At 51.4% G+C, this 26,363-nt stretch overlaps 2 protein-coding genes across 2 annotated transcripts; one reads left to right on the plus strand and one right to left on the minus strand.

Annotated features, from left to right (window-relative positions):
- Positions 1 to 471: 471 nt before the first annotated feature.
- PROX2 (prospero homeobox 2) lies at positions 472 to 5,194 on the minus strand. Its single transcript, XM_075104472.1, has 4 exons — positions 3,614 to 5,194; positions 2,975 to 3,082; positions 2,320 to 2,514; positions 472 to 2,200 (listed from the first exon to the last, which is right to left on the minus strand). The coding sequence occupies exons 1-4, from the start codon at positions 5,177 to 5,179 to the stop codon at positions 2,015 to 2,017; spliced, it is 2,055 nt and encodes a 684-aa protein (XP_074960573.1). The 5' UTR covers positions 5,180 to 5,194; the 3' UTR covers positions 472 to 2,014.
- A 4,596-nt stretch (positions 5,195 to 9,790) lies between these two features.
- DLST (dihydrolipoamide S-succinyltransferase) lies at positions 9,791 to 26,363 on the plus strand. The gene is made up of 15 exons (XM_075103511.1): positions 9,791 to 9,933; positions 14,477 to 14,510; positions 15,864 to 15,912; positions 16,955 to 17,010; positions 17,359 to 17,433; positions 17,831 to 17,886; positions 18,562 to 18,673; positions 19,149 to 19,304; positions 19,593 to 19,678; positions 20,265 to 20,362; positions 22,209 to 22,339; positions 22,917 to 22,990; positions 23,855 to 23,938; positions 24,481 to 24,648; positions 25,146 to 26,363. Exons 1-15 carry the CDS (start codon positions 9,865 to 9,867, stop codon positions 25,278 to 25,280), a joined length of 1,383 nt encoding a protein of 460 aa, XP_074959612.1. The 5' UTR covers positions 9,791 to 9,864; the 3' UTR covers positions 25,281 to 26,363.

The following is a 26,363-nucleotide window of genomic DNA, read 5'->3' on the forward strand; positions in this document are numbered from 1 at the left end:
GGCTTTGTTCCAGCAGGATGTTTTCAGTAAATCTGTATTTTATGTCCCCTAATTGTTTAGCTACGGCCAAAAGAATTTACTACCCCCTTCCCTGAGCCAGGCCATCTTTCCTTTTTCCAGCCGTGTCAGTTTTGCCTACCCAATGCAAGTTATTGCCTTCAGGAACAGCACCGTCCTGTCCTTCGTGGTGCCACCAGCAGCACTTCTCAGATGCTGTACATTTGAGTCCAGCATCCATAAGTTTTAGGATCTGTCGCCATCTGCCTCCAGCCCCCCCTTTCCTGATCCTAAGGCATTGGAGTGAGGGGCACGTTGGTTAGTGAGGGCTGCTCTGGCCCCGCAGGGGTGCTGGCAGGAGGAGTGTAAGCCCTTTTGCTGCATTGTTGTTCTCCCAATGAAAGGCAAGAAATTTGCAGGGTAACACTTTAAAGCAGAAGTTTATCAAATAGGTCTCTAAGGATGTCAACGGGTAACTTAAAACTATGCATTTATTTTAAAATGGATTGAGTAAATTTGGTGTTGGGGTGGTAAAATATACAAACCTCAAGAAAAGAACATACAAACAGAAGCAGGAAATCTGGCTAGCTGCACTTGTGACAGCAAGAACAACTATAAAACTGCCCCTATTTCAGAGACCCCATCCTGCCCTCATATTATCACGTGCTTCCTTACCCTTGCAGACACACTGCCTGCAGACCTCCCTGTGCACTCATCTGATGCTGGAGCTGTGATTTTCGTCTCCCATGTCTCTTGCTGTTCTCTGGTATCCACCTGGCACCTTGCAGCACATCCAACAACATCTTGACCTCCTCCCAGTCGTCTTCTCCCCGAAAGTTTTGCACAGGAATGTCATTGCTCATCCACAGTTACACATTGCTGACTTCCCAGAGCCCTCCTGCCATGCCTCTTCCAGGACCTCCCTCCTCTTCACAGCCTTTTCCTTCCCACCACCGCTTCTGCCAGGGTGAGAGAGCCCTTAACACAAAAAACATTTCGCTATGCTCCACCAGGTGGAAAAGTGGCCACTGAGTCCTAGTCACAAGGAAAAGAAATCTCCTTGGGTTTACACCCCTACAGTAATGGGGCTGCAGACCTCAGGGCCCAGCTCCTCACCAGCTTCTGTTAAAACCCATGGGGACTGGCAGGTCCCAAATAACATGCTTCTCTCTCACCATGGGCGGTTTGCCAGCAGAAGCACATGTAGGGGGTTGTGGGTGGGTGTTTAACATGGCACTCTCCTCCCGGGTGATGGGCTGATGGGGCCTGGTTGTAGGGCCGAGCGGTGCTGGCTGCACACCCTGTTCTCCTCCAGCATCGCAGGTAACGCTGCTCGTGAGCGGCCGCTTCTGGGCTGCTGCCAACAGCACACACTCACCTGCTTGGCCACAGCACGCAGCTGCGTGGGGGGCTCTTGCCAAACAGCACAGGGGAGGCGGGGGGGAGTGTTGTTGGTGCTGGCTACAGCAAACACTGCTTTTACATCTCCCAGGCAGGGTCAGCTATCCTCATGGAGTGCTTGAAATGCTGGAATTCACCAGTTGTTTTCTTTGGATCCTGGCATGTTGTATCTGGACGGAAACTGCGGCGTGCTGTTCCACTGGGCACATCCATGGGTCTGCTGAGCCAAGAAAACTTTGCCCGCTGCTAGGACCTCTCCCTGCTTTATAAACAGAAAGGCTGTTTGCCCTGATCTGTGGCCCTCTGGAGAAGGAAGGCAGCTCACTCAGGGTCATGGGGACAGCTGAAACAGAGTTATTTCCCAAGCTCCAACCTGATGGATTTATCTCTATCCCTCCCCTCCAAGGGTCTCCCAGAGGACCCCACCAGCTTTGAGCAGGAGAATAAAACACACAGCATAAAATCCCAGCACCTGAGGCAAGTGGTAGACATTACCCAAGGAGCTGTCTTACAGGCCAGAGAGAAAATACTCAGAATAATGGATGATGTAGAGTGCCCGTGAGGTGCTTAGCACATGGTGGCTGCACACAGGACCCAGGGCTGCTTTCACAGAGACTTAGCTGCGGAGCAGTTCTTGGGAGCAGCCAGAAGCTTTGAACCCTTCCGGGATGTCACTGTCCAGTTTGGAAATTATTTTGTAAATGGGTTTTTTCCAGGAGGGGTCGGTGTCCTTGCCCGCCTTGACGGCACTGAAGAACTCCCGCAGTGTCAGACTGGCCACCTCCAGGAACCGCCCTGGCACCTGCAGCGAGACGGGCATCAGCCCACGGCACCACCAGGTCCCCAGCTCCCACTCACCTTGTCAAATCCCATCACCCCACCCCCCATCCCCCCCCCCCGCCCCTGGCTCCCCCTCCTCACCTCGAAGTCATTCCCTTTGTTATAGTGCATGTTGAGGGCATGGAAAAGCTCTGAGTCTCGGGAGACCCGGAGGGTGCCAGCATCCACGACGCCCTCCAGCAGGGCCTGCCGGGCAAACTTCTCCACCTGGATGTAGTAAAACTCACGGAAGTTGCTGAACCACTTGATGAGCTGGGAGGTGATGCAGCGGCTGAACTGCCAGGGGGAAGAGCCGGAGGACAGGCATTATGCCAGCTTGGAGCTCCTGACCTGTAAGCCCTCACAAGCTCAGGCACATACCTGGCCCCAAACGCATCCCTGCCCCAGGGCTGCAAAAGCACCAGCCAGGACAGTGACACAGGGGTGTCCGCAATGCCTCTCCCTGCTGAGATTTGGATCCCAGCTGCCCTGCGGTGGGGAGGCATGCTTGTGACATGTTTTAATCCCAATGCCTCAATTGCACAGAGCAAAGATCTGGCAGCCCAGGTCTGCTACGGTCCTGAGGACCTGCTCCAGGGCAGCCTGTGCTGAAGTGGGTGCCGTCCCCCTGCTCCAGAGAGCAGGGTGGGGGGGACACAAGACCATTCCCTTCCCCGTGGTTCCCTGGTGAGGTGGGCTGGGTGCCATGCTGCACAGGAGCCCTGCCTGGCACCAGCACTGGGTGCTGCTGTTTTACCTGCACATCAAGGAAGTAGGTTTTCAACAGAGTGGAGCTGGGGTAGCGAGTGAAGAAAAACATTAGCTTGGCCTTCTTCAGGTGGCCAGGGGTCAGCGCCTCCTGCATCTGCCTTGCGGTCAAGGAAAGCCTGCACATAGCAGCCCAACCGGCTTGGTGCATCCCTGAGCGCTGGCTCTGGCACGCACTTGCCTGGTGCCCACGATAACCCCTCCCCACAGCGTGGCAGCAGAGTGGAGGGGGTTCATACCTGGCTGGGCAGCCACTGGCTTTTCCTTTTGGCATCCCTGGGGAAGCTGCCATTCCCCACAGTGCTTCCCAGGCTGGTGGGAACAGGGATTTCCATGAGACACCTGTTCCTGGCATAGGATGATGGGACCACCAGGATGGCTTAAGAGCAGGCTTGGAAGCTCCTGACTTCTAAGCCCCGCTAGGTTACAGCGCCTAACCAACCCTGAAGAGCAGCAGTGCCCTCCATGGCTCGGGACCCCTTTCCTGCCCAGTCCTTTTTAGCTGCCTGTGGAGAGTGAGGACCCTGGCCCTGGTGAGACCAGCAGTGGCTGTGCTGAGTTGTGGCTCCAGAGGACAAGGGGAACATGGCCAAGCCCAGGGACCTCTCCAGATGTTCCCAAAGGATATATGAGTGGAGGCAAATGGTGCCCCATCCATCACAGCCTGCAGCTCCCCGCGGCCATCCCTGCCAGCTGGCAGCAGTGCCAGGCTCTCCATGGCAGCAGGACTCAGGGGCAGGGGATGCTGCTGTTGCTGTCTCATGACTGATGACCTCAGTTTGATGGTTCCCCAGTGCAAGTTGAGGGACTCCGGGTGACCCTTCTCTGGAGCAGAGGGGCTCCCATGAGAGCTGCTGTCCCAGAGGCCATGCTGGCCATAGCCCAGCAGCTGGCTCAGCAGCTGGCTGTCCCGGAGAGGGGCGGCCGAGCCCAGTGAATAACCCATGCTGGGTACATGAGAGGGTTTTCTGAGCCCCTTTGAACTGAAGGAGCCAGGATGAGAGCCCGGGCTCTTCCCCGAAGCTCCTGCCAGGGCCTCAGCCTGGGGTAAGCCCAGCGAGCCTGGTGTGTTCATGGGAGATGGCTTAGCAAGTGGTTTTCTGCATTTCCCAGCAGCAAAACACTCTCTCCTGACATCTGGCCCCGGCACCCGGAGGCTGCAGTGCTGCTGCAGGAGCTGGCTGGCTGCCTTCGGCCAGACAGTCTTCAGGACAGAGTCCACCACTCGGGACATCATCTCAGCCAGCTCATGCTTCAGGGCCTGCGAGAGAACACTTGCTGCTGAGGGCAGGCCACCTGTATCGCCTCTGTCCTCATCCTCCTCCAGCTCATGCACCTCCAGGATGCTCCTCCAGAAAGGTGCTTTGCACAGGTTGCTGGTTGCAGTGACAGTGTCTTCTTCCAGTCTGTCTCCAGGCTTTCCAGACAGTGGATGCACTTTCTCAGCACCTTCCTGGGCTTGGGCAGTGTCCCCAGAGTCACACACCTGGGAGAACTTCTCCTGAAGCCACCTCAGCTGCTGCTCTAAAAAGCAGAGCTCCTCCTTCAGCTGCTGGCAGCCCTCCACATGGGGGCTGCCCCCCATAGGGGCCACTTGCCCAGCTGCCCCTGCACCCTGCTGGGGCACCCTCGGCTTCCTCTTGCTCTCCCGGGGGATATCACTGCCCCTCTCCCTCTCATGCCCAAAAGCTGCCTCCAGGCTGGTGCCAAATGCCTGAGGGTTTGGTGGGAGGCTCATGCCTTGGATGATGCTCTCCACCCTGGCCCGCTTGGCTCGTAGGTGCTGGGTGGCAAGCTGGTCCTGTAGGTGCTGGTCAGAGAGCTGGTTCCTGTTGTCAGCACAAGGCACAGGATCTGGGGCAAGGGTCCTGGGGAAAGCCAGGGCTTGCGGTCCTTCCCCAGGAGATGCTCCATGCTCATAGTCCTGAGGCAGGGTCACTGCCTGAGAGGAAGGGAAAAGGATGGTGGGATCCAGGCTCCTGCCAACCATCGGGTGGCTGAGGAGCTGTGATATCAAGGATGCACTGGGTGAAGGCAAGAGTGAGTTGGTCTGGAAACAGGGCTCTGACTTCAGCCCCTGGCCTTGCCCTGAAGTGGTGTGGTCTCCGTCCTGCTCAGAGCCAGTCCTGCCATCCATCATCTCTTCTTCCTGCCTGGACACCGAAGAGCTGACCCTCTGCTGATTGGGGATCATTTCCAGTGACAGACTGGCAGGCTTCCCATGTGTTTGATGTTCCAGCCTGCTAGCGGTGTGGAGCTGGAGAAAGAGCAAGAAACATCAATGGGCAAGACCTCATACAGCAGCTCTCCATGCACACGGCCAGAGATCTTTCCTTCCAGATTTCCAGGGCATCCCTGCTCCCCTGCAAAATCTATTTCACCAGGGAATGACCCAGGCAGAAACCTCCAGGCACTGCAAAACCCGTGAGCAGGCTGTTGGGTGTGGCATGATAGCAGCAATGCCCTGGACACAGTCACAGCTCCCACCTACCAGCCAGGCACTCAACGTGCCCAGAGTATATTTCACATGGTTTGGGCCCTGGATGTGCCCAGCAGCATGGACCTCCCACACCACCAGCTGCACCCGCACCAGAGGCATTTGATGAAACTCGCTCGTGGACTCAGGTACAAAGGTGGTGAGCACCAGACGGAGCCCTCTGCCACGCACACCTGGGCAAAGGTGGTTTTGGGTGCTTCCGGGTGCTGGCAGAGCACGGGGACGGCAGCTACATCCCTGGTGAAGGCATTCACGGCACGTAGCAGCTAGACCAGGGCATGGCTGCAGCCTGCTTCTGCCAGCACCCAGCATCCACCACCAGAGCCCCAAGGGCATGGTGATGGGCGGCAGCACTGGGGCAGCTGGGGCGGCACAAACAGGCTGGTGAAAAGGGACACAGCAAGGGTGAAAATGTGAAGTGACGTGCTGCGAGCAGGACACACGGGGCTGTTCAGGCTAACACAGCATGGGGCTCCGAAGCGCTTGGCAAAACACTGAATAAAAGGGCTGGGGATTACTGGGGAAGTGAACAACTACTGAGCCAGCAGCCCCGGGCTTAAAATTGCCACACTGACTCCAGGCAGGGATCCACCCGCTCAGCTTGTTTGTTTGCTTGGACAGCTTTGCAAAAGAATGTGCAAAAGCTCGTATCCTGGGCAATTACGGTGTAATCGTCCCTGTGGGATGCTTCTTCCTCATCTACATTAATTAGCGGTAGCTTTGCATCCTTGAAGTAGGGCATATTATATCTTTTCCAGACACCTTGTAAGTGTCTGAGATGATTTTGCTATACCCAGAAGTGTCTGATCATTTTCAATACCATCAGCCTCCTGTCCCTGTGACTGTCTGCTCCACGGCAAGTCCCCAGGCTAAAGAGCAGTGTTGAAGATGGGTTTCTTCTCACTGGTTTTTAGAAGGTTGCCGTTCTTCAAACAGCCCTATATTCCAGGCAGCTATCTGGGAGAGCTCTACCTTTTGCAGAGCTCTAGTCTGGTCAATTTAAGTACTTTCTGGGTTGTCCGACAGCACTTGTTGCTCTCCCATGTTGTCTCCCCACCCCTCCTGACCATTAGGGTTTCATTTTCCTGACAGTCTGTTGTGGGGGCATTCAAACTGCTCAGTTTGCCTGTGGCCAGTGCGAGGCCAGGGTGCAAGTAGCCCTCAGCATCACCCCTTGCCCTTGTGTAACAAGCTTCACCATTGCCTGGAGCCATCTCTTAGCCTGCCAGCCGCTTCCAACAAAACCACACAGCAAATGCAATGCAGTCAGAAATTTCATCCACCCTTAAGCCTTTTTGCATGGCACGGACATGAGACAGCCAGTCCTGCTGCCTCACTCAGTTTACTACAGAAACACCTTCTTTTGGCCCTTGGTCATGATTTCTCACCTCCTCTGTGTTCAACACAACATCAGGGAGCTTACCTGTCCCCCATGCTGAGGCTTCCCAGCACCAGAAACCTGGGGAAACACACCCCTCGTAAGCAGATTGAGTCAGAGCTGGCAAGAAGCCCTCCCCTTGCCTAAGGCTTCCAGCACCAACATCTTTCTGCTGGAGATTTGGAGGGTGGGAGCAGAGCCTGCAGTCCCAGGCCATGGCAGCCCACAGTGGGTGGCCACGGCTCCCTCCTGCAGCCTCCCCAGCACTGCAGGACCGGGAGGTGCTGCCCCAAGCAAACTGCTGCTGATGCAGCCCTTTCCCTGGTGAGTTAGCAGGTGCGTGCTTCGGTTCCTACTCTTACTACCAGCCTTCACCAGTACCACCTTCCAAAATACTAAAAATCAGCTGAGGCTCCTCTTACCTGAAGAAAAAGACTGAGGAATAAAATGAAGATGCTCAGAAGAGAAGGCAAGCATGTCCTTTCCAGAATGGAAGCCACCCCACAGAGACTCCCCAGGTGCTCCTTGGTGGGAGAGTGGTGCACAGAGCAGCCTGCCTCCCCTCCAGCACTGCAAATACCCCCAGAGCCTTCCCCAGCCACCGCATCTCTCCATCTTCAGGAAGCAGTCCCCAACCGAGCCGCTTGCACCTCTCCGCCCCACTCACCTTGGCTCCAGGGGCACAGGGAGCACAGTGCCCTGAGAGCAGGCATCTGGGGGGCTGCGGGATGCTGCAGAGGCAGTGCTGCACGTCCTCCCGCTGCGCTCAGGTCCTTTTAAGAGGGAGTGGGGAGGCCGGAGGCAGCCAACCGGGGCTGGGAACAACTTGTGAATATGCAGATTCATATGGAAGGGTCCAGCCACCTTCCCTGCTGCTCACCCACCTCCAAGGCTCATAGGCCCTGGGGTTGGATGGGCAAGGGCTGGTGCCGAGCCACTGGCTGCCCAAGTGGGCAGAGGGCCAGAGGAGCAATTCCCCCCTACAGTTAGGCCTGGGAACCCCGTCCAGGACCCCAGATGCTGAACCATTGGTGAGATTATGCGAATATACTGGGCTAGAGGCTAGCAGTACTGCAGGCAAGGAAGGAGCCAGCCTGGAACTCCAGGTGCTGCCCAGCTCCCACAGGAAGTGTCCAGGCATTCCCAACATCCCCAGTCATGGGGACGTAGAGGCATTTTGGCTGGCCTGGAGGTCTGTGGTGTAGGATGTGGCCAAAAAATGGTACAACACAGGAAAAGCAGCAACACTGAGACCCTTGCTTATCACAGGGTGTTTTAGAGACACTGCCACTGCTCTCAGCTGAGCACACCCCAGTCCCAGGACAAACCTACCTGTCCCAGGGGCACGCATGGTTGTGAGATGCTTCGTGCAGGAGCTGTGGAGCAGGCGGACAAAGCCTAGCCATGCATGCCACTCCTGAGGCTTCATCTGCTTTGCCTGCACACACTTACTGAACATGGCAATGTTTAGTGTACTCATTTGGTAGGCAGGAGGCTATGGTTAAAAGCAGTTGACATCAGGTGGTTTTGTTCAAGGATGATATTAGCCCTCAGAAGACAGATCGCAGAGAAGTTCCTGGCAGAGAGCCTTTCTGGCATAGTTGCCTTTTATTAAAGCAGTCAGCACATCCTCAAAGCCTCCAAGACTATTCTCTGTTGCTTTTTATTCAATCTCTTTTCTTTGAAAATGATCCCAAGGATGTTAGTTCCGAATTTATATTAGGATACTATTTTGAAGGTTGCTGTTTACCATTCATATATTATTAAGCAATGGCTAAATTAAGGACATGTGCATAACTTGGACTTGGCTCCTTGAGAGACACCTGGCTGCCAGCCAGCCTTCCACAACTATCCCAACCTAATTCTCAGATTCTGCAAACAGGTTTCTTCGGTTTTCTTCCACCAGCGGTTCCCCACCTGGAAGCAGGCAGAAAACAGAAGCTAGCTGGGGGATTCTCAAATGTTTTCAAAATCCAGACCACATCTGAGGAACTGAGCTCACTTGTGGACTCATTTGCCTATTTGCCATACTGAGATAACCTCCTTGCCTGTTTCTAACCATGCAACATCCCACTGGCTGATGCTTGCCATATCATCCTACAGGAGCCCGACCCCATGATATGTTGAGGTGAGCAGGAAGACCACCACTACAGCTGTCCTGCAGCAATCCAGGATTGGTTCAATGAAGAGCATCGTGCAACAGCACCCTTTGGTAATACATGGGTCTGTTTATGTACCAGGAATTGTAGGTAACATAACTCGTAATGTGAAAGCCCCACATTCTTTCCCACATGTCGGCTTGTGCCGGGGCAGGGCTGTGCAAAGCTACCAACAGCCAGGACACACAGCATACCCGAGCTGTCTGCCTGACGCCTGGCCCTGCATGGGGCCATGGAAGACATCTTAGATATGGTTCAACAGCAGGCTCTTGAGGTACTGCAGCCTGTCCCTGCCCCAGCCCGGCCCCGCAGCCCCATCCTCAGCCTGTCCCAGGCCCACAGCCCCCGCCTTAGGTGCTTTCTCTGCCCTACAGCCCGTCTTAGAATAATAGAATCGTTAAGGTTGGAAAAGACCTCTAGGACCATCAAGTCCAACCATCAACCCAACACTACCATGTTTCCTAAACCATGCCCCAAAGTGCCACGTCTACACGTTTTTATAACACCTCCAGGGATGGCGACTCCACTACCTCCCTGGGCAGCCTGTTCCAATGCCTGACCACTCTGTGACAGGCCACAGTCTTAGGCCTGCCCCTGCCCCACAGCCCCGTTCCCGTTCCGTCCCCAGCCTGTCCCAGCCCCACAGCCCCCGCCTTAGGCCTGTCCCCGCCCCATAGCTTGCCCTCACGCCTGTCCCACCCCGCCCGGCAGCCCGTGATGGTGCTGCCCCTCCGGCCCCGCTCCCCCCTGTTCCGGCGAGGTTGGTCCGACCCTCCGCACTTCCGGCTCGCGCCGGGCCTGCTTCCGGTGTCCGCCCTCCGGCCCCTCCCGCCGCCGCTGCCGCGATGCTGCTGCTGTGGCGGTCGCGCTGTCTGGGCCGGGCGCTGGGTCGCTCGCTGCGCGCCCTCCGGCAGGTACTGCCCGCCGCGGGCACCGGCCGCGGGGGGGAGGGAGGGAGGCAGGGAAGGAGGGAAGGCGGCGGGCGGACATGGCAGCGCCGCCACCAAGGGCACCGGGACGCGCCCCCCCCTCCTGCCCGCCGCCTCGGCGTGAGGCGCCACCGCACCGGGCGGGGGGGGCAGGGCGGGGTGGGGCTGCCCCCCGGGAGAAGGCACCGCCGCCGGTGCCGCTGCCCCGCTACGGGCCGGGCCCGGCGCCCCCCTCGGGAAAGGCGGCGGTGGCGGGGTCTCGGCCGCGGCCCCGGGCGGGGCTGGCCGGCGGGAAGAGCTTCCGAAAGCTGCCGCTGTCGGGCTCCGCCGCCCGCACCTGCCGCCGGGCCGAAGCGTTTGGGGGGCTTCTTCGCTTTCTTCCGTAACTCCCGCGCTCAGATTCCACAGCAGTCGTTGAACCGGCGCAAACGGCAGCAGCCCGTGCTGGCGGCAGCTGAGGCTTGCAGAACCCGACAGCCAGGACCGGCTACTCGCACCGACACCGGGCCTGCTTTTGGCCAGCGGGTTCTGTCGTTTGCTGACTTTTGGCCACACCTCCCGTTTAAACAGCAAATATGCATAGCTTTATGTACTTACAGGTGTATGTAGGCATGCATATACATACAAATATATGCATACCTGCAGGAGGAAAAAGCTCACTTCTCTTCCAGGTGACCAGCTGAAGCCTTAGAGCATGAGATTTCATTTTAGCCATTGTGTGAATGTAGGCGAGCAACTGCTGACAGCTGTCGTGTTGAACGTTTAACTGCATCGTGAGTCCCCACAGGGCTGTTGTGTGTTAAATGCTTGTCGCTGGGTGCTATAAACAGATTTGTGTGTGTGTATATATAAAACTACACTATAAACAATTTATAACTAACTATATGGTTATATTTTGTTATACATATATGTAGATACAAAGTGATTATAGTGTAGTTTCATAAGCTTATTTAAGAGGCATTTTAACAATATTTAAGTTTTGTCAGCTCTTAGTGGTGCTGTGTAATTATACAGAACTGGGAGGGGGGGAAGCCAAATGGAGTATTCAAACATTTTACAAAACTAGCTTGCAAATCAGGAGGTTATAGCTGAGTGCTAGGAAGAGGACGTGATTTTAGTTAACTTGTTAGATGTGGTAGAAAAGTTGAGAAGTCAAGGTGGAAGCAGTAGCTTGATTTCCATTTGAGTAGGCGTATGGGAAGTAAGTTCTGACAAAGGGGATAATACAGGCTTTTTGGAGAGACAGAAAGAAATACCAGAACTTGCAAACCTCTGATGGCAGAAGTGAGAACAATAGACGTACAAAATTCAGAAGTGCAGGGCTGAATGGGAGAACAGTGGAGTCAGCAGGAAACAGTGAGGGTAGGGCAGGGTTGGCTGTATTTTGATGATCTGATAAAATAGAAAAAGGTGCTGGATTCATACATGTAGTAGAAATTATGAATGTACATCAACAGCCTGCATCCGAGCATGTAAGGCTTGGGGGCAGGGGGGTAGCTGTTGCAGGGTGACCTGAAAAAGTCCAGAGAAGAGCTAGTCTGAAAAGGGATGGTTTGATCAGGAGCTGCATTCAGTGCTTTGAGAATCAAGTCCTTCTGTTTATCTAGGGAAGAGTTTGTAAAGAACTTTTTCTTCCCTGTTTGATCCTCCCCGTGTGCTGGAGGAGTTCTTAGCCTGTTGTCTTAGTAACAGTATCCTTTACCACTCAGCATTGTTATCTCCACCCCATCTTAGCATCTGCCCTGCTGTGCTATATATAATTGTGTTAAAATCCATAAAAGATGAGCAGTGGGTTTTTGTGTGTAGCAGTGGTTTGTGCTTGTCCTTGTTGTTAAAGCCGCAGCAGCTTCTTTGCTTTGAAGAAGCTGGGGTGGAGAACCGATTGCTGCTTTGCCTGTCGTCACAGATGGCCAGCATTGGGCTTCTGTCTTGCCTCTGTTGAAATTAACTGTACCCTCCTGTTCAGTTAGTGTCCTCACCTGAACTGGTCCCTGTTCCCACTGTTGGAGAAGAAATCTGTAGCTATACAGGCTGTCTCTTTAGCTGATGTATTCCATAACTTATTTCGGTGTGTAGTGACCTACTGGAAGGTGAAGACTCCTTGAAAGGTGTGGCCTGGGACACTGTGGGCCAGGGTCACTTTGGCTAACACCAGTCATAAAAACAATTCTGAGAAGTCATGTGAAACGTGGGGGGAAAATTAATCACTTGGTAGGTGAGTCACTAGCTAATTAGACCAAGACTTATTTCTCCAAGTGAAGGCTGTCTTTTTAAAGTGACCCAAAGTACTAATGCCAGTGAGCAAAACCTAAGTGTTTCCATTTTCACTGAAGAAACTCCAAGATCAGGCAGAGGGCAGATTTAGCCAGGTGATACCAGGAACAGGTGCAATCGCAAAGATCCTTCAGGGGAAAAGGGAACAGCCCTGTCAGGCATCTCTCAGAATTTCATATGCATCTTAACTGTAGTGAAGAGATGGACACACAGCAGCTCTGCAGAACACAAGACAGAGGAATCTCAGCAACTTATATTAGTGGCTTCCTCCTCACAGTGGAACTCTTTCCCTCATTTCTTAACCTAAAAGACAGAAAGGTAGAGTGGTACCAATTTTTTCCTTAATTTTGTAGCAGTTGTGGAACATAGACTTGGCACCTCTCATGGAATAGAGCTGCAGATGTGTTTTTTCACAATGATTTATTTTAGGACAGGCCTTCTAAACTTTTTTAACCTGACAGTAGACTGGTCCTGAGCACATAAAATTGGCTGTTTCTACTTCAGTCTGGGGCTGTTCTCCTTTCTTAACAAGTTATTGTCTGGGATGCTAGGAATACCTTTACTTTTTTTATAAAGCACCCAGGAAAACATTAATGGGCAGAAGGGAGCTCAGGTCACATTTTATTTGTGATTGACTTCATATTAACTGGGATGCTACGGAAAGTGGGAAGAATCTTATCAATATGGGAGCTAACATATGTGCTGAGGATTGCGGTGCTTTAGGTACTTGACCAAGCAGAGTTAAGTTGAAGTTTGTCTTACTGATCCCGGCTTAGGGCTGGCTCTGCACAAACCATATCTGAGTGGGGAGCAAAGGGCCAGTGCTGCACCAAGATTAAGCATTGTAGTGTTCATGATGACTCTGCAAAGTCTGCACAGGTCCCCTTCCCAGCCAGACCTGGAGCAGGGGCTCCAGCAGGCCCTGCCAGAAGCCAGTTTTGCAGGACTGTCGGTCCAGGATCGTGAGTCCCTGCAACAGACCAGCAAGCAGGACAGATGCAGAGCACTGTGCTGGAGCTCCTGAGCTCTGCCAGTCCCAGACTGACTTAGCAGCAAGTCAGCCTGACTGCCTGCATCCTTGGCACAGCTAATAGTAACCCAGTTGAATTGGCCATTGATCACTGAGTTGACGAGAAGCCAAATCCATCAGTAAGTTTGGATAATTAAATTCCAGGCCTGTTAGTAGTTCTGATGATACAAAGTGTTCACTGAATCTATCTTTGCATGTTACAGCAGTTGGTCCTGTAGACAGTGTGACAAGCTCAAGTACCTCTTTGGGCCTTGATGTCTATGTTGTCCTACCACACACAGATGCACAAATTATTGTGATATTTAAGATCAGTTCTATCCCATCCTGCTTGCTCTGGTAAGCTGAAATCAGGGCTTACACGTGAACTTCCCTTCAGAGACTGAAGATGTGAATGAAATCTAATTTCTGCCTCTTACTGCAGCTGCTGGATAAGGGTGCTTTCAGCTGTTGAGTAGCTTTTGTTCCAGACTTGTCAGCTGTGTTTTAGTCATGATTACTGTGATATTTTCCTATAGCTTATAAATTGTTCTTCAGTTCCTCAGATCTGGAGGTTCAGTGCTAGAGAAATGTATAACAGCAGCAGGGAAAGTAACTGGAATATTTTGAAATGTCTTCTGAGGAAAGTTACACTGAGCTAGGAGTGGAGTCAATGATTACATGGGTATGAAGTGAAATATCACCAGAAGGTGGAATTTCTATCTCACTGAAGGCAGTAGAAAATTTGCCATCAAGAGAAATTCTGGCCTTCTTGGAGTTCAAAGGCTCCATAGGCTTAAAACAAACAAACAAGAAACCCAGATGCTGCATTCATGACTGTAGAAGTAAACATCATGGGATGTTTTTTCATCATATCCAGTAGCTATCCTTGACCTTCTCATTCATAGCAAATTTGAATGAATGAGTCTTTAGAAATCTAGTCCTTCTTAAAGAGGAAAACGTGTGTGAGAAGGTCAAAACAGCTGGAGCCACAACTGAAAGCCAAGTGCATCAGGTTTAACATTGCTCCACAAGAAAGCGCCCTGGAAGGAGACAAAGCAAAGAGAAAGGGTGTAGATGCTCTTACCATCTCTCGCTCTTGCACACTACAGGAAAGCAGCATGCCTGCAGTCTGGAGCATGGGAATGGTGGGTCCTGTCTCTGATCCAGGTCTTGTGAGAAAAACAAAGTCCTTCTAGGGTGGGTCCACCTTTTTGCAATACTGATAGTTCCTCTTCTCTCTGACAGGGGAACTGTACTCTGGCAAGATGCTCTCTGTCTGGTGAGTCGTACACTTTTATTTCATTTCAAATTACCTAGACAGAACAGAGCTGGTGGTGGAAATTGGTAATAGGTTTAATTGGGTTTATTTCTGTCAATCATGTACTGAAGAAACAGTTGGCGAAGTGAGCTGTGTTTCCATATGAGTGCCTCCCTTGCCTAACGTACATGCTGCCTGACCCATTTGGCTCCAGTGAAGATTTCACAGCAGCAGCACAGTGTATTTCAAGCATTGCAATGCTTGAAACGTGTGCTGTTGCAGAGCCTAGCTCTCTAATAAACTCCTTTGAAAACGATGGGTGAATGTTAAGTGACACGTCAAATCTAGTAGGCCTGCAAACTCCTCTTTGGTGCTTAAACTGGATTTTCCCAGAGCTCTGTTTTTTCTAGCTGTACTGTGTTTATGTAGCATTACATCACTCACTTCTGATTCCACTTTGGGAAACCACTTCAATCTGCTTACCTTTTCCAGTTTCTAGAGTTCCAGTATCAGCTCTTTAGTAGGGGATGGTGTTGAAATTATATCACTTTCTTAAAAAGTCAAGTGGGGAAGTGGTTCTTCCTTCTGGTATTGTGTGTTTGAGATAATTATGTTCTCCAGTTGCTATGCTGGCTCTCTTTAAGATCAGTCTGGAAGACTGCCCAGTGCCCTGAAAGAGGCAAAGGACAAGAGTTCAGTTTGTAATAAAAATTGCAGTGTCAGGGCATACAAGCAGTGTGGGAAGGGGACAGTGGGGTATGTGAACCTGGGAAGCTACTGAGAAGCTGACTACCTCTCTGCTGTGAGTTCTGGAATGGCAGTGTTCTTGGGACAGGGGTGGACAGAGAAGAGGGATGATGGTGGCTTGCTGCTCTGCCCTACACTGTTTTCATTATTTTTTTCCTCCTTACCTGTCCATTCAACTGTGAGGCTTCCTGGGGGCACCTCTCAGGGGACTGATGCCTTGCTCCTATTAGGGAACTGCTTTGTATTGGCAGGGGTAACTCAGCAGCAGCTGAGGTTTTAGCAGTCCTGGAGGTGTCCCTCGTAGCTGTTTCGTGGTTTTGTTCTGACTGGGGTAGCCGCAGCTTTGTTTGCTCTTTTCGGAGTTATCCTTATAAGCTTTTGAGGTCGAGATATAACTGTTTTTCCTATCTCTGTAAATCCAGATGAAGACAAGACCACTGTTCTTGGTGAGCTCTGGTCAGGTTTGATGGCACTGAGGCGCCTCTATATGGCTATATTCCCCACTTAGTCCCAGGCTTGTTTCAGGGTGGACAATGGTGTTCTCTGCACTCTTTTACCTGACAGGGACACTTGAGGGCTTGACAGCTGGATAGTGTTCCTGTGGGGTAACACCATTCTCATTCACAGGTGTGGCCGGGAGCCAGGGACTGGCTTACACCAACAGCAGGAAGCTTGTGTAAGTATCCCCAGGAAAGCTGTGATGTGGAGAGGCTGGCGCTGCCATGGCCCGCATAAGATTTGGGGGCTGGGAGGCAGAATATGGTTGGCTGTCATAAAATCCCCATGGAGCTAGCCCTAACAAAATGTAGGCTTTGCAGGTCAGGTACTGTGGCATGCTTAAAGAAAATAAGCTTTGTTTGGAACCAGATACCGAGGCAGGAAGGGGACAGGAATGAGGAAACTGGTGATAAATTGATCTCTACCCTTTGATTATCTGACTAGAAGTCTTGTTTGCTCTATGGTGGCCTCCTGGTGGGGTTTCTATCAGGAGAAGCAGGGTTGTTCAGGGAGCTGTTTTTCATATGGCAAGGTTTGCATTGCTGAGGTGGTTTTGTAAAAATGTATTTGGGGAAATAACTGTAAGAGCATGTCCATAAGAGCCTGAAATAATGGTCCATTTGCACCAAGTAGCCTGTGTTAGAGGAAATGCTAAAGTACTTTTCCTTCAGGTTTCCAAATGTGGTGTCAGTAGGTATAAAAAACATCCTTTGGAATGCTTGGGATTGCCAGCTCCTTGTGAAGGGACACAGTGGAGAGAAATAGCTGTCTCTTGGATGTGTTGCCATAGGCAATTTATGGTGTTCCCTCGTTTTTTTGAGCAATCTAGCAACTCCTGTAGAGATGACAGTCCTGATCTGGAGGTAAAAAATGGTTACTGCACTAGTCTCGGGTGTAGGGTGGGCTGGCTATGTCAGCCTTTTACCAGTATTTAAATCACAGGGGCTCTGCTGGGTTGTCTCCCTAAATTAAAATTCCATACATGTCAGTTCTCACTGAGTTTCTGAGAGCGCTAGTGATGGTAAGCTGTAATGTTTCCTTTCTTAGTGGGGATTGTTGCAGCTTGAACAGTAAGTAGGAGTCCCTTGGAACAAATACATTGGAAGAGTGGAGCAGTCTTTCAGATCAGTTAAGCAAATGTAAATGCTGTACTTGAGCTTGGTGCCAGCAGCCTGCAGAGAAATGAACTCCTGTGCTCATATTTTTCTCTCTTCCTGCAGAGTAAATAGCTCCAGTGTCTTCACTGTCCGTTACTTCAGAACCACTGCAGTATGTAGTAAGTAGTCAGCGGGACGGCTGTTGTGCTACCTGTTGCTGTCCTGACAACAGCTGAAGCTACCTCTTCCATCCTTGGTCTAGGCCCACTGCTGTCCTGCCTTGATGGATGGCTGAAAGTTTATATCCCGGGGCCCTAAAAATTTTGTCTGGCATTCCTGTCACAATGTGGCTTTCAGTCAGATGGGAATTATTCTTGTGTTTAAATGTCAATCAGTGTTAAAGCAAGGAGAGGGCCAATGTTTGTCTGTTGACCTACCCCCTCTAGTAGAGTCCTGATGACAAGAATGAAGCAATGCCATAAGTTTTGAGCTCTGAATGCATTCAAGTCTGTCTGTCTGTCTCACAGGGGATGACGTGGTTACGGTGAACACACCAGCCTTTGCAGAGTCAGTCACAGAAGGAGATGTCAGGTGGGAGAAAGGTAAGCAGTTGTCTCTTCCCTGAAATTCTCAGCATCATTGCTGCTGCACTGGACAGCTCGGGGATGGATTGTAGTTCACTGGCTGGCTAACAGCCTGCTCTATGCCTTTCAGTCTGTTACAAATGAGGCAATTAATTGTAGTTCTCCTAAGGGGTAAGAATTGCAGCTACTGCCTCTGCAGCTCTGTGTCATGGGGGTGATATTGGGTGAAGGGTGATATCTAATCTGGAATCAGACTCTAACTGTGCAGTAGACTGTTTGAGCTAGACTTCTCTTTAGAAGTTGTGAAGAACTGGGGTGAGAGAATTCTGGGTTAGTGGGCAAGACTGCTGTGGGTTAAGAGGGGAGGCTGGAGCACACCTTCCTCCTCACAGTGGTCTTCCTATCTATCATTCAGCTGTTGGAGACACAGTGGCGGAAGATGAAGTGGTGTGTGAGATTGAAACAGACAAGGTAGGAGTTTTCTGGACCAAAGCTTCTAGTTCTGTAGCAGGTACCCTTTATGGCTCCTCTCCTGCTAAGAGCTCCTAGAGCCTGCAGACCATGGCTGTGTCTCCTGCTTTTCTCATCTAGTATGAAAGCTGGCTGTGCCTTAAGTGAGAATTCTTTTATAACTCTTCCTTTGGTTAAGCTTCAGTGGTGCTGATGTTTGGCGCTGCAGTTCTACTACTCCTTCCAATTTCAGTGCTCTGAGCTTTGAAAGCTGTTTGTGTTTAACAGAGGAGAAATCTGCAGAGCGATAGGATGTCTTCAGATTGTTTTAAATTTAGCCTTTAGGTTTACTCACTCCTTAAAGGACTCTTAAATGTTTAAGTTCTTGCTAAAACTCCCTGCCAATTTCTGCTTCCGGAAGTTCTTGCTGTCAGGAGGATCCTGGCAGTGGGTCATTTCTTGATTGTACCCTGGAGCAGGAAGGTCAGGCTATATGTCACACTGCCAGCATCTCTTAAAACTTTTAAGTATTGGCACAAAATCCCAGTGGAGGATGTGAAAACTGGTGCAAGTGGTGTGAGACAGCTGCTGTCTGTGCCAAATTACAATGGGTATATGCACATGTTGCCATCTTCTCTTGAGGACTTGTTCTCCATTCAGTGTTCGGGGGAATTTCACTGATTTTTGTTTTTGCAGACATCAGTGCAAGTTCCAGCCCCAGCAGCTGGTGTGATTGAAGCCCTTCTGGTACCTGATGGTGGCAAAGTGGAAGGGGGGACACCTCTCTTCAAACTCAGGAAAACTGGAGGTAAGTCAGGCATGTATAGCTTGCACAAGCCTTCCTGTTTCCACCAATCTTTTAGAGGAATCCTGAGAGAGGTTCCTCCACCTACCTCTGCAGCTGGAAGAAAATACTCCTATTCTGTTGTCCATTAGAAAAGCATAATTTTAGTCCTTCTGAGGGGGGAACTTCCCTTTTTCTCCCTCTGGAGGAGACTGCAGCTCTAAGCTAGAATTAGTTGAGAATTCCCCTGATATAACTCCCTTCTTTGCCCTCTTCTCTTTAGCATCCAGTCTCCTGCACAGTGGGGAGATCTAGGGTGTTGCTGAGTAAAACACTTTCACCATGGGATCCTCTTGTGGTCTGTTCTATCAGTTCAGTAGTGGTGAGAACATAAAGGCACTCTGCCAGAGGGTTAACTTTTATCAGGTTGGTTGGACTCGGAGATCCCTGACAGCAGAAGCTGCCATTGCCCTTACCATGGTTCTTCCTTGTCTTTCAGCTGCTCCTGCCAAGGCCAAACCAGCAGCAGCCCCTCCTCCTCCTGCAGCCCCTGAACCTGTAGCTGCGGCTGCTCCTCCCCCTGCTGCAGCACCAGTTCCCACGACAATGCCACCAGTGCCACCTGTGTCAGCTCAGCCCATTGACAGCAAGCCAGGTGAAGTAACAGCCGTTTTCTCCTATTTTCAAGCCTCTCTTCCTTGGGGAGAGTGTGTAAGGTTAAAGGTGGCAAACAGACAGGCATTTATGGTGAAGGCCTCCCTGCATTATTGCCCTTCGTGCTCCAGACTGGAGAGCTCAGCCATGCCTGGTACCTGCGTAGCCCAGTTCAAGGCTGCTTCTGTGCTGTGTTGATTGAGCCAGGAGCTCAAATGGGCTTTCTACCTCAGGGTGTTGTGATCAAGCCCTGGCTTCCCTTTTTGACTGATGTGTTCTTTACCCTCAGTGTCTGCGGTGAAGCCGGCTGCAGCCCCAGCGGCAGCCCCTCCTGGGGAGGCAGTGCCCAGCAAAGGTGCCAGATCAGAGCGTAGGGTAAGCTGTGGGAATAGGGGCCTTGCCAGCACTTCTGTTGCTGGGTAGCAACTTGCTCTGGCATAAGCCTTGAGCTTTCCAGATTTGTCCATATCTGCCTGTTCACACCCGGCTCGGTGGGGCTGGCACAGATGAAGAAGTGCTCTACATGAGGGCACTGCTTAGGGGTGGGGTGGAGAAAGAGCCAGGTCCAGTCTGACACAGGTCTTTTCTAGGCAAAAGTCTTGTCTTGAACTCTCCTGACAGTACAGAAGACTCAGTGTGATCTGCTTGGTCTGTCCACAAGCCCTCAGCAAAGGACTGAGGCTGCCACACCTGCCTTGTGCATTTCTAAGAGAACATGGTTGAGCAGCCTGCTTTCTTAGCAGTCTTTCTCTTCTCACATTAGCATCATGCAGGAAACCGTGTTGAGCTGGGCAGCTCCATAGTGAAATCAACTCTTCAGCCTGTCACACTCCTCAGGGAGACCTGGAGTGAAAATCTTGGCCCTAGGCATCCATTACTAGTCAACCTTTTGAGTTTCTTCTGCATTTTGCCCCTTGGATGAACTTGAGGCAGCTTCTGCTTATGTCTTATTAATTTTCAGGTGAAAATGAATAGGATGCGTCAGCGTATTGCTCAGCGGCTGAAAGAGGCTCAGAATACTTGTGCCATGCTGACCACTTTCAATGAGATCGATATGAGGTGAGGAGCAGATCTCTTTTTCCCTTTACAAGTAGAAACAGATGCAGGCAGCCATCTTTAAATAGCAGTCAAGACCTTGCTGATTCTCTTTGGAGAGATTGGCAACACGTCTCTTGGGACCTCTTTCTTAGGTGTGAACCACCATCTGCACAGCTTCATCAGGACCATGTTGGTGTTGTGGTTTGAGGGGTACATAGCTTCCTAACGGCCTGTCATTCTTCAGGATTCATCTGCTGCTTGTAAAAGGGGCAACCTCCTTCCTCGTCTGTGTGGCTCTTGGTTGAGGACTGGTAGATGTTGAGCAGAAGAGCAGGAGTGACTAGTGTTGCTTGTAGAGGGGCTATTAGGAGAGACCAAGATGGAGCATCTGCTTTCTGCCCACCGCACCAGGTTACTGCTGTTGGAGTATGGCATGTTTAGCTTCCCATGAGGTGGTTCTGCAGGGCTTATCAGCTTGTCAGGTGAGCAGTACATAGGTGTGAAGCCCTTGCTGTCAGATGAAGCAGCTTTCCAGAGACGGACTAGCAGCCTTCCCCATCCCCTCCAGGCAGGTGGGGGTCTCCTGATTCAAGTGCTTGCATGGCCTGAGCACGCTAATGGCTTTGGAGGGTGGGCAGCTTATGTTACAAGCGCATTAAGGGGAAATTGTGCCCAAATCAAATTGCCTTGTGAAATCCTATTCTGCTCCTTAAGACAAAACATGTAAATATTTCTGTCTCGGAACAATAAGGTTGGCAAAATAGTCTTGATTGGAGGGGAAGTGCTGCAGCTTTATCTCCTCTCAGAGGCTCATTGAGGTGTCGCTTTACACTGGCCTTGGGCTCTCGTTGCATCTGGTAATGTGGTTTAGATTGATTGCTGTGAGGTTGACTCTTGAGGGCCTGTGCTGGGGCCTACTGCTTCCCATGGGGGGTTGGTGTCTGAAAGGAGTAAGCCATAATGAGCCAGTTTCGTAGCAAACCTCATCCTCATTGCTGCAGTCCTTGTGTCTTGGGAGGCACTAATGTCTTTGGGCAGTAATCCTAGCCCTAAACAAGGTTAGGCGCAGGAAAACAAACACTCTAAACCATGGAGACCCCTGCCCCTTGCTGAAACTGTCTCTTCAAAAACTCAAGGTCTCTGGAAGGGGGGAGGGATGGACTGTGTAATTCCACAGCATCTGGTATTAGCCTGAAATAGGCCGAGCTTGTACCCACAGCTTGGTTGACTTTTTGTAAATGGCCTCAGTCCTGATAAATAGAAGCAGTGGGAAAACATGATTTGTCTGGTAGGGCTATGGGTGGGCTGGCACCCACTACCACAGCACCTGGGAAGATTTCTTTCATATTTACTCAACTCCCAAAGCCAAAGAGTTGGGTACAGAGGCATTGTCCTGCTGGCTGGTGCTGGACTTGCACAATGGTTGAAGTCTCTTGCCTCAATCACCGCATGCATCTCTTCTGCTCTTGGCATTTACTGTTTTTTCACCCTTCCAGGGTTGGCCCAGCCACACCTGGAGTTGCTGTCTGTGGTGCCACACTAGTATCGGCAGTCATGTCTCCAGAGAATCTGGCAACATGAGGCCTAAGCAGGAAATACGCCATGCCCCATCTTGATTTTGTGCTTGGCAGTGCAGGCCAAGCAGGTTAACCCTGTCCTGTTGAGTTTGTGGTCCAGGACCAATTCTTGTTAGATCCTTTGACAGGGTCCTTAGAGCCACCCTCAGCTCGTTTCACCTGTGACATTTGAAGGATTTTTCAGCAGACTGGGGGTTTGCAGTCCTTGGGGCTGGCACTGAAATCTATTCTGGAGTGAGGGAACAGTGTTTTCTTGGACTCCATGCTGACCAGCCTTATGTGTTTTGCAGCAACATCCGGGAGATGAGAGCCATACACAAGGATCCCTTCCTGAAAAAGCACAACCTGAAACTAGGCTTCATGTCAGCTTTTGTGAAAGCTGCAGCTTTTGCTTTGCAGGACCAGCCTGTTGTGAATGCAGGTGAGTGGTGATCCTTGCTGATGAGTTGCACATCTCACCAGTGAATGTGGCAGAGCAGGAAAGCAGGTGGTCAAGTCCATGGCAGTGCTAATAGCTTGGACAGGCAAGTCAAATATGCAGAAAAAGGGGGGGACAGTCCTGTGTGCTAGAGCTGATTTTGCTAATGCCACTTACGTAGGTAGAGGACAGCTTGCCAAGAAGGCCTCTGTTAGGAGGGGGTTGCCAGGAGTGGGGCTCGAGCCATGTGTACACAGCCCTCAGAGGGAAGAGCCTGCTGGTTGGTGTAGAGGTAGCTGCTGTAGGTGTGATGCAGTTCCTGGGGCAGTGTCAGAGGTGCTTGCTCAAGCCCAGAAGAGAATAACCAAGGGGATGTCTGAGGGGGACTGACCTCTCTGGACTGTGTTTCCTTTCTGTCTACCCTGATACTTCTCCCACAGGTGCAGTGAGGGCTCATTCTTCTCTGGAGTTAGGTTCAAGCTAGAGATGAGCAAGTTGTTGTGATTTTGTGGCTACTTCTGGCCTTTTGAGCCCTTGATCTTGGGTGCTGCATGTGTAACACACTTTTTTCTTCTTCTAGTGATTGATGATACGACCAAAGAGATTGTGTACAGGGACTATGTGGACATCAGTGTTGCTGTAGCAACTCCCCGGGTAGGTACCTTGGATGCTTTGCCCATGGTTCCTGCAGCCTTCAGTCTAGGATGATCATATACTTTAAGCCAACTCAACTTTGAGCTCCTCTGCAGCAGAAACTTGCTGATGAGGCTGATCTTCGAAATGGGATATCTGATACATTGTGGAGTGCTGAGATGGGTTTTCAGAGAAGATGGAGGATGAAGAATATCCTGCCACTATACTAGGAGATGCAGTAACAAGGTCAATGTAGTTGTCAGTGGTTAATGAGTAGGGCCAAGTTAGGGAAACACTTTTTTTTATGGACCCAAGAGGATATGGCACAGACAGGAAAAGCGTTGCAAGTCCTGTCCTTTGGCAAATCCCACTGTGCTGCCCTACCATTTCTGTAAATCACATTGCTGCTTTGAAGAGATGTTCCTGTCAAGGGAGAGCATGGGATGGAGATACAGATGTTGGTTCTGTTGTGAGGCAGCGGCTTGGCCAGGACTGAAGTTCTGTTACTGCTCCCAAAGTCCAGGGGAAGTCTGGCACAAAGGGACTCTGCTCTTCTCACCTAGGAAGAGGTGGCAGCTGAACTCTTCCCAGTGCCTGATCTGCTTTAATGGATGTGGAGCTGGATCCAGACAGGCTTGGCTGATTTTGAGAGATGGGCTTACAAAGGCAAAGAAGGTGTCTCATTTACAGTGTCAGCCCTTGGTGCTTGTTGTGCCAGGTTTCCTAGCAGGCTGCCAGGGTGTGAGGCAGCTCTGCCAACCACCTGCTGTGGGCTGAGGAGGAGGCAGGAACTCTGCTGAGCTGAGGCCAGGCTCGTGCCTGATACCTGTTAATCTGTGTGTCGCTGTGGTGAATTTGCTGATCATGCACTTTGCTTCTCCCTAGGGTCTTGTGGTCCCTGTTGTTAGGAACGTAGAAAACATGAACTTTGCTGACATAGAGCGTGCTATCTACGAGTTGGGGGAGAAGGTAAGGGAAGTTGGAGGTTTTTCTGAAAGGGGTTGGGAGGAATGGGAAGAATTAGGAGTGCTGAATAGGCATTAATTGATTCAGTCCCTCTGTGTCACCATCTCTGACCTCTAACACACTGATTGTGCTGTGGGAAGTGATCCAGTTACAGCTGTAGTTGTGCCTGTGCCTTATAGGACAGGCCTATCTACTTGTTGACCTTCCGGAAGACCACAAACTATGCATTAGTGACATGATGTGCCTTCGCCTTTGTCTTTAGAGGCAAAGGCTGAACTGCCCTGGGGTGAAAGTCCCTGTGTCTGTTTCCTGCAAAAGCTGGCATTGGAAGCAAAGGCAAGAGAATCCTTCCCCAAAGCCAGTACATGTCCAGACCTAAAGACAGGGTGCATTTTCCAGTAATTTGTGCTGGTTTTCAGCTGAACAGATCAATAAATGAAGCTCTTGCCTTCAGCATTTATTCCTGAAGAGGGTGAATGTCCAAACCCTTGTCCTTGGCCTTCTGTCATCTGTGTGGCTTTCTGAGACCTTACTACTTCTTCTAGGCACGGAAAAATGAACTGGCCATTGAAGACATGGATGGTGGCACATTCACAATCAGCAACGGAGGGGTTTTTGGGTCACTCTTTGGGACACCTATCATTAACCCACCCCAGTCTGCCATCTTAGGCATGCATGCCATCTTCGACAGGCCTGTGGCTGTTGGAGGCAAGGTAGGTGGAGCTGCACAGGAGGTTTCAGTGAACAGAAGGGAGGGCTCAGTGGGATGAGGACCATAGCCCATATGCTTTTTCTAGGGGGTTGGTGTCAACTTCTAAAAGGCTTTACTGTGAAGGAGGAGCAGAGACAGGGTGTAGGGCAGCTTTGCTGGCACTGGTACTTGCCTGAGGTGTGCAGGGGACCTTGTCCTGTCCAAGAGGAGAACTGGATAATCTGCTTAGGTGTGGGGAGGAGGAGGCCGTAGCCTTTGTGATAGAGAACAGCCCCAGAGAGGTACCTGGTCTTGTGTGGGGTGGACCCAGCCTGGGTGGTGGTCAGTGTCTGGGTGAGTGAGTATGGATGGGTAGTCCTGCCAGACAGGACACATCCAGGAGGGCTGAGCCCTCGATTCAGGATAGGAAAAAGCCAGGTCTTCCCTGAATTCAGAGGAGGGCATCATGCAAGCAGGAGTGTTGAGCTCACTGATGCCTGTCTTATTCCTCCCCTTCAGATCGAGGTGCGGCCCATGATGTACGTGGCACTGACGTACGATCACCGGCTGATTGACGGCAGAGAGGCAGTGACTTTCCTGCGCAAGATCAAGGCAGCGGTGGAGGATCCCCGCGTGCTGCTGCTTGACCTGTAGAGCAGCCACACCCCCACACAACCCACCCAGGGCAGGGCCGCGGCACCAGCAGGGGCAATGCAGGGCATTCAGGAACTGGCAGAGGTCATTCCAGCGTCTCTCCCTCCACCGTGATCAGAGCTGTCCCGGAGGGAATTGTGGGGATAGCTCCTATCTCCTTTCCTGTTCTGTTTAATGAAGGTTCACCTTCTCATGAGGATTGCTATGCAGTGGGCCAACCGCTGAATGGCACTGCCTTTCCAGAGCCATCTATGTGGCATCCTTTCCCTTACAGCACCAAACTCTCACCTCTAGCTTGTCCTATACCAGTGGAAACTGCTTGCTGCTGCTGTGCTAGGGTACCCTTCCCTGCCACTCCAAGGCAGGTTCAGCTTTATTTCCTAGCACTGAGGTTTCTGGGAGGGAGAGGAAAGGCTACTGTTCTGTCCCTGTTTTGCTTGAAAATATTTCACGCTCATCTGCCTTGCGAGGGCAGTCTGGGGACCCCTGGGCTGTTTGCAGCAGAGGTTTTGATCAGAGCAGGGCTTCAGGTAGGTGTCATGCCCCTGGCAGTGCCCTAAGTTACACTCCCTCCACAGACAGGAACACGGTGGTGGCAGCTCCCCTGCTTTCCCTTGGAGATCGTTTGTCTCTCTCCAGCCTGGTCACTGTGGCATGAATGTTCATGGTGGACAGAACCTGTGACCTCTGTGGAGGTAGCGCTCTGTTCCTGGGGGGGACAACCCTTTCACCATTACATGCCCGACACGGGGGTAAGAACCAGCCCCCAGCAGCTGTCCTTGAATCACAGCTCACTGACGGCGGATCCGACTGCTGGCTTCCTGCGTGCGAGGGCTTGGCCTGCTACCAGCAGAGAGATAGCTGGGGAGGGCCAGGTCTTCAAGTGTCATGTATATCACAGCCCAAGGCTGCTGGTTTGGGGGGGGGGGCAGTCCTTAATCCGATAGCGCACATATGTATGGGGGAGTGAGGGGGTTGCTAGTGCCTGCAGAGTCTATTACTCTTACCCTCTACACAGAACTTGTAACTAAAATATTTAACACAGTGGATTTTAAATGAAATAAAACTGGGAAACAACTGCAA

The sequence above is a fragment of the Phalacrocorax aristotelis genome, chromosome 9, assembly GCF_949628215.1.
Source record: "Phalacrocorax aristotelis chromosome 9, bGulAri2.1, whole genome shotgun sequence".
In the NCBI taxonomy this organism is placed as follows: domain Eukaryota; kingdom Metazoa; phylum Chordata; class Aves; order Suliformes; family Phalacrocoracidae; genus Phalacrocorax; species Phalacrocorax aristotelis.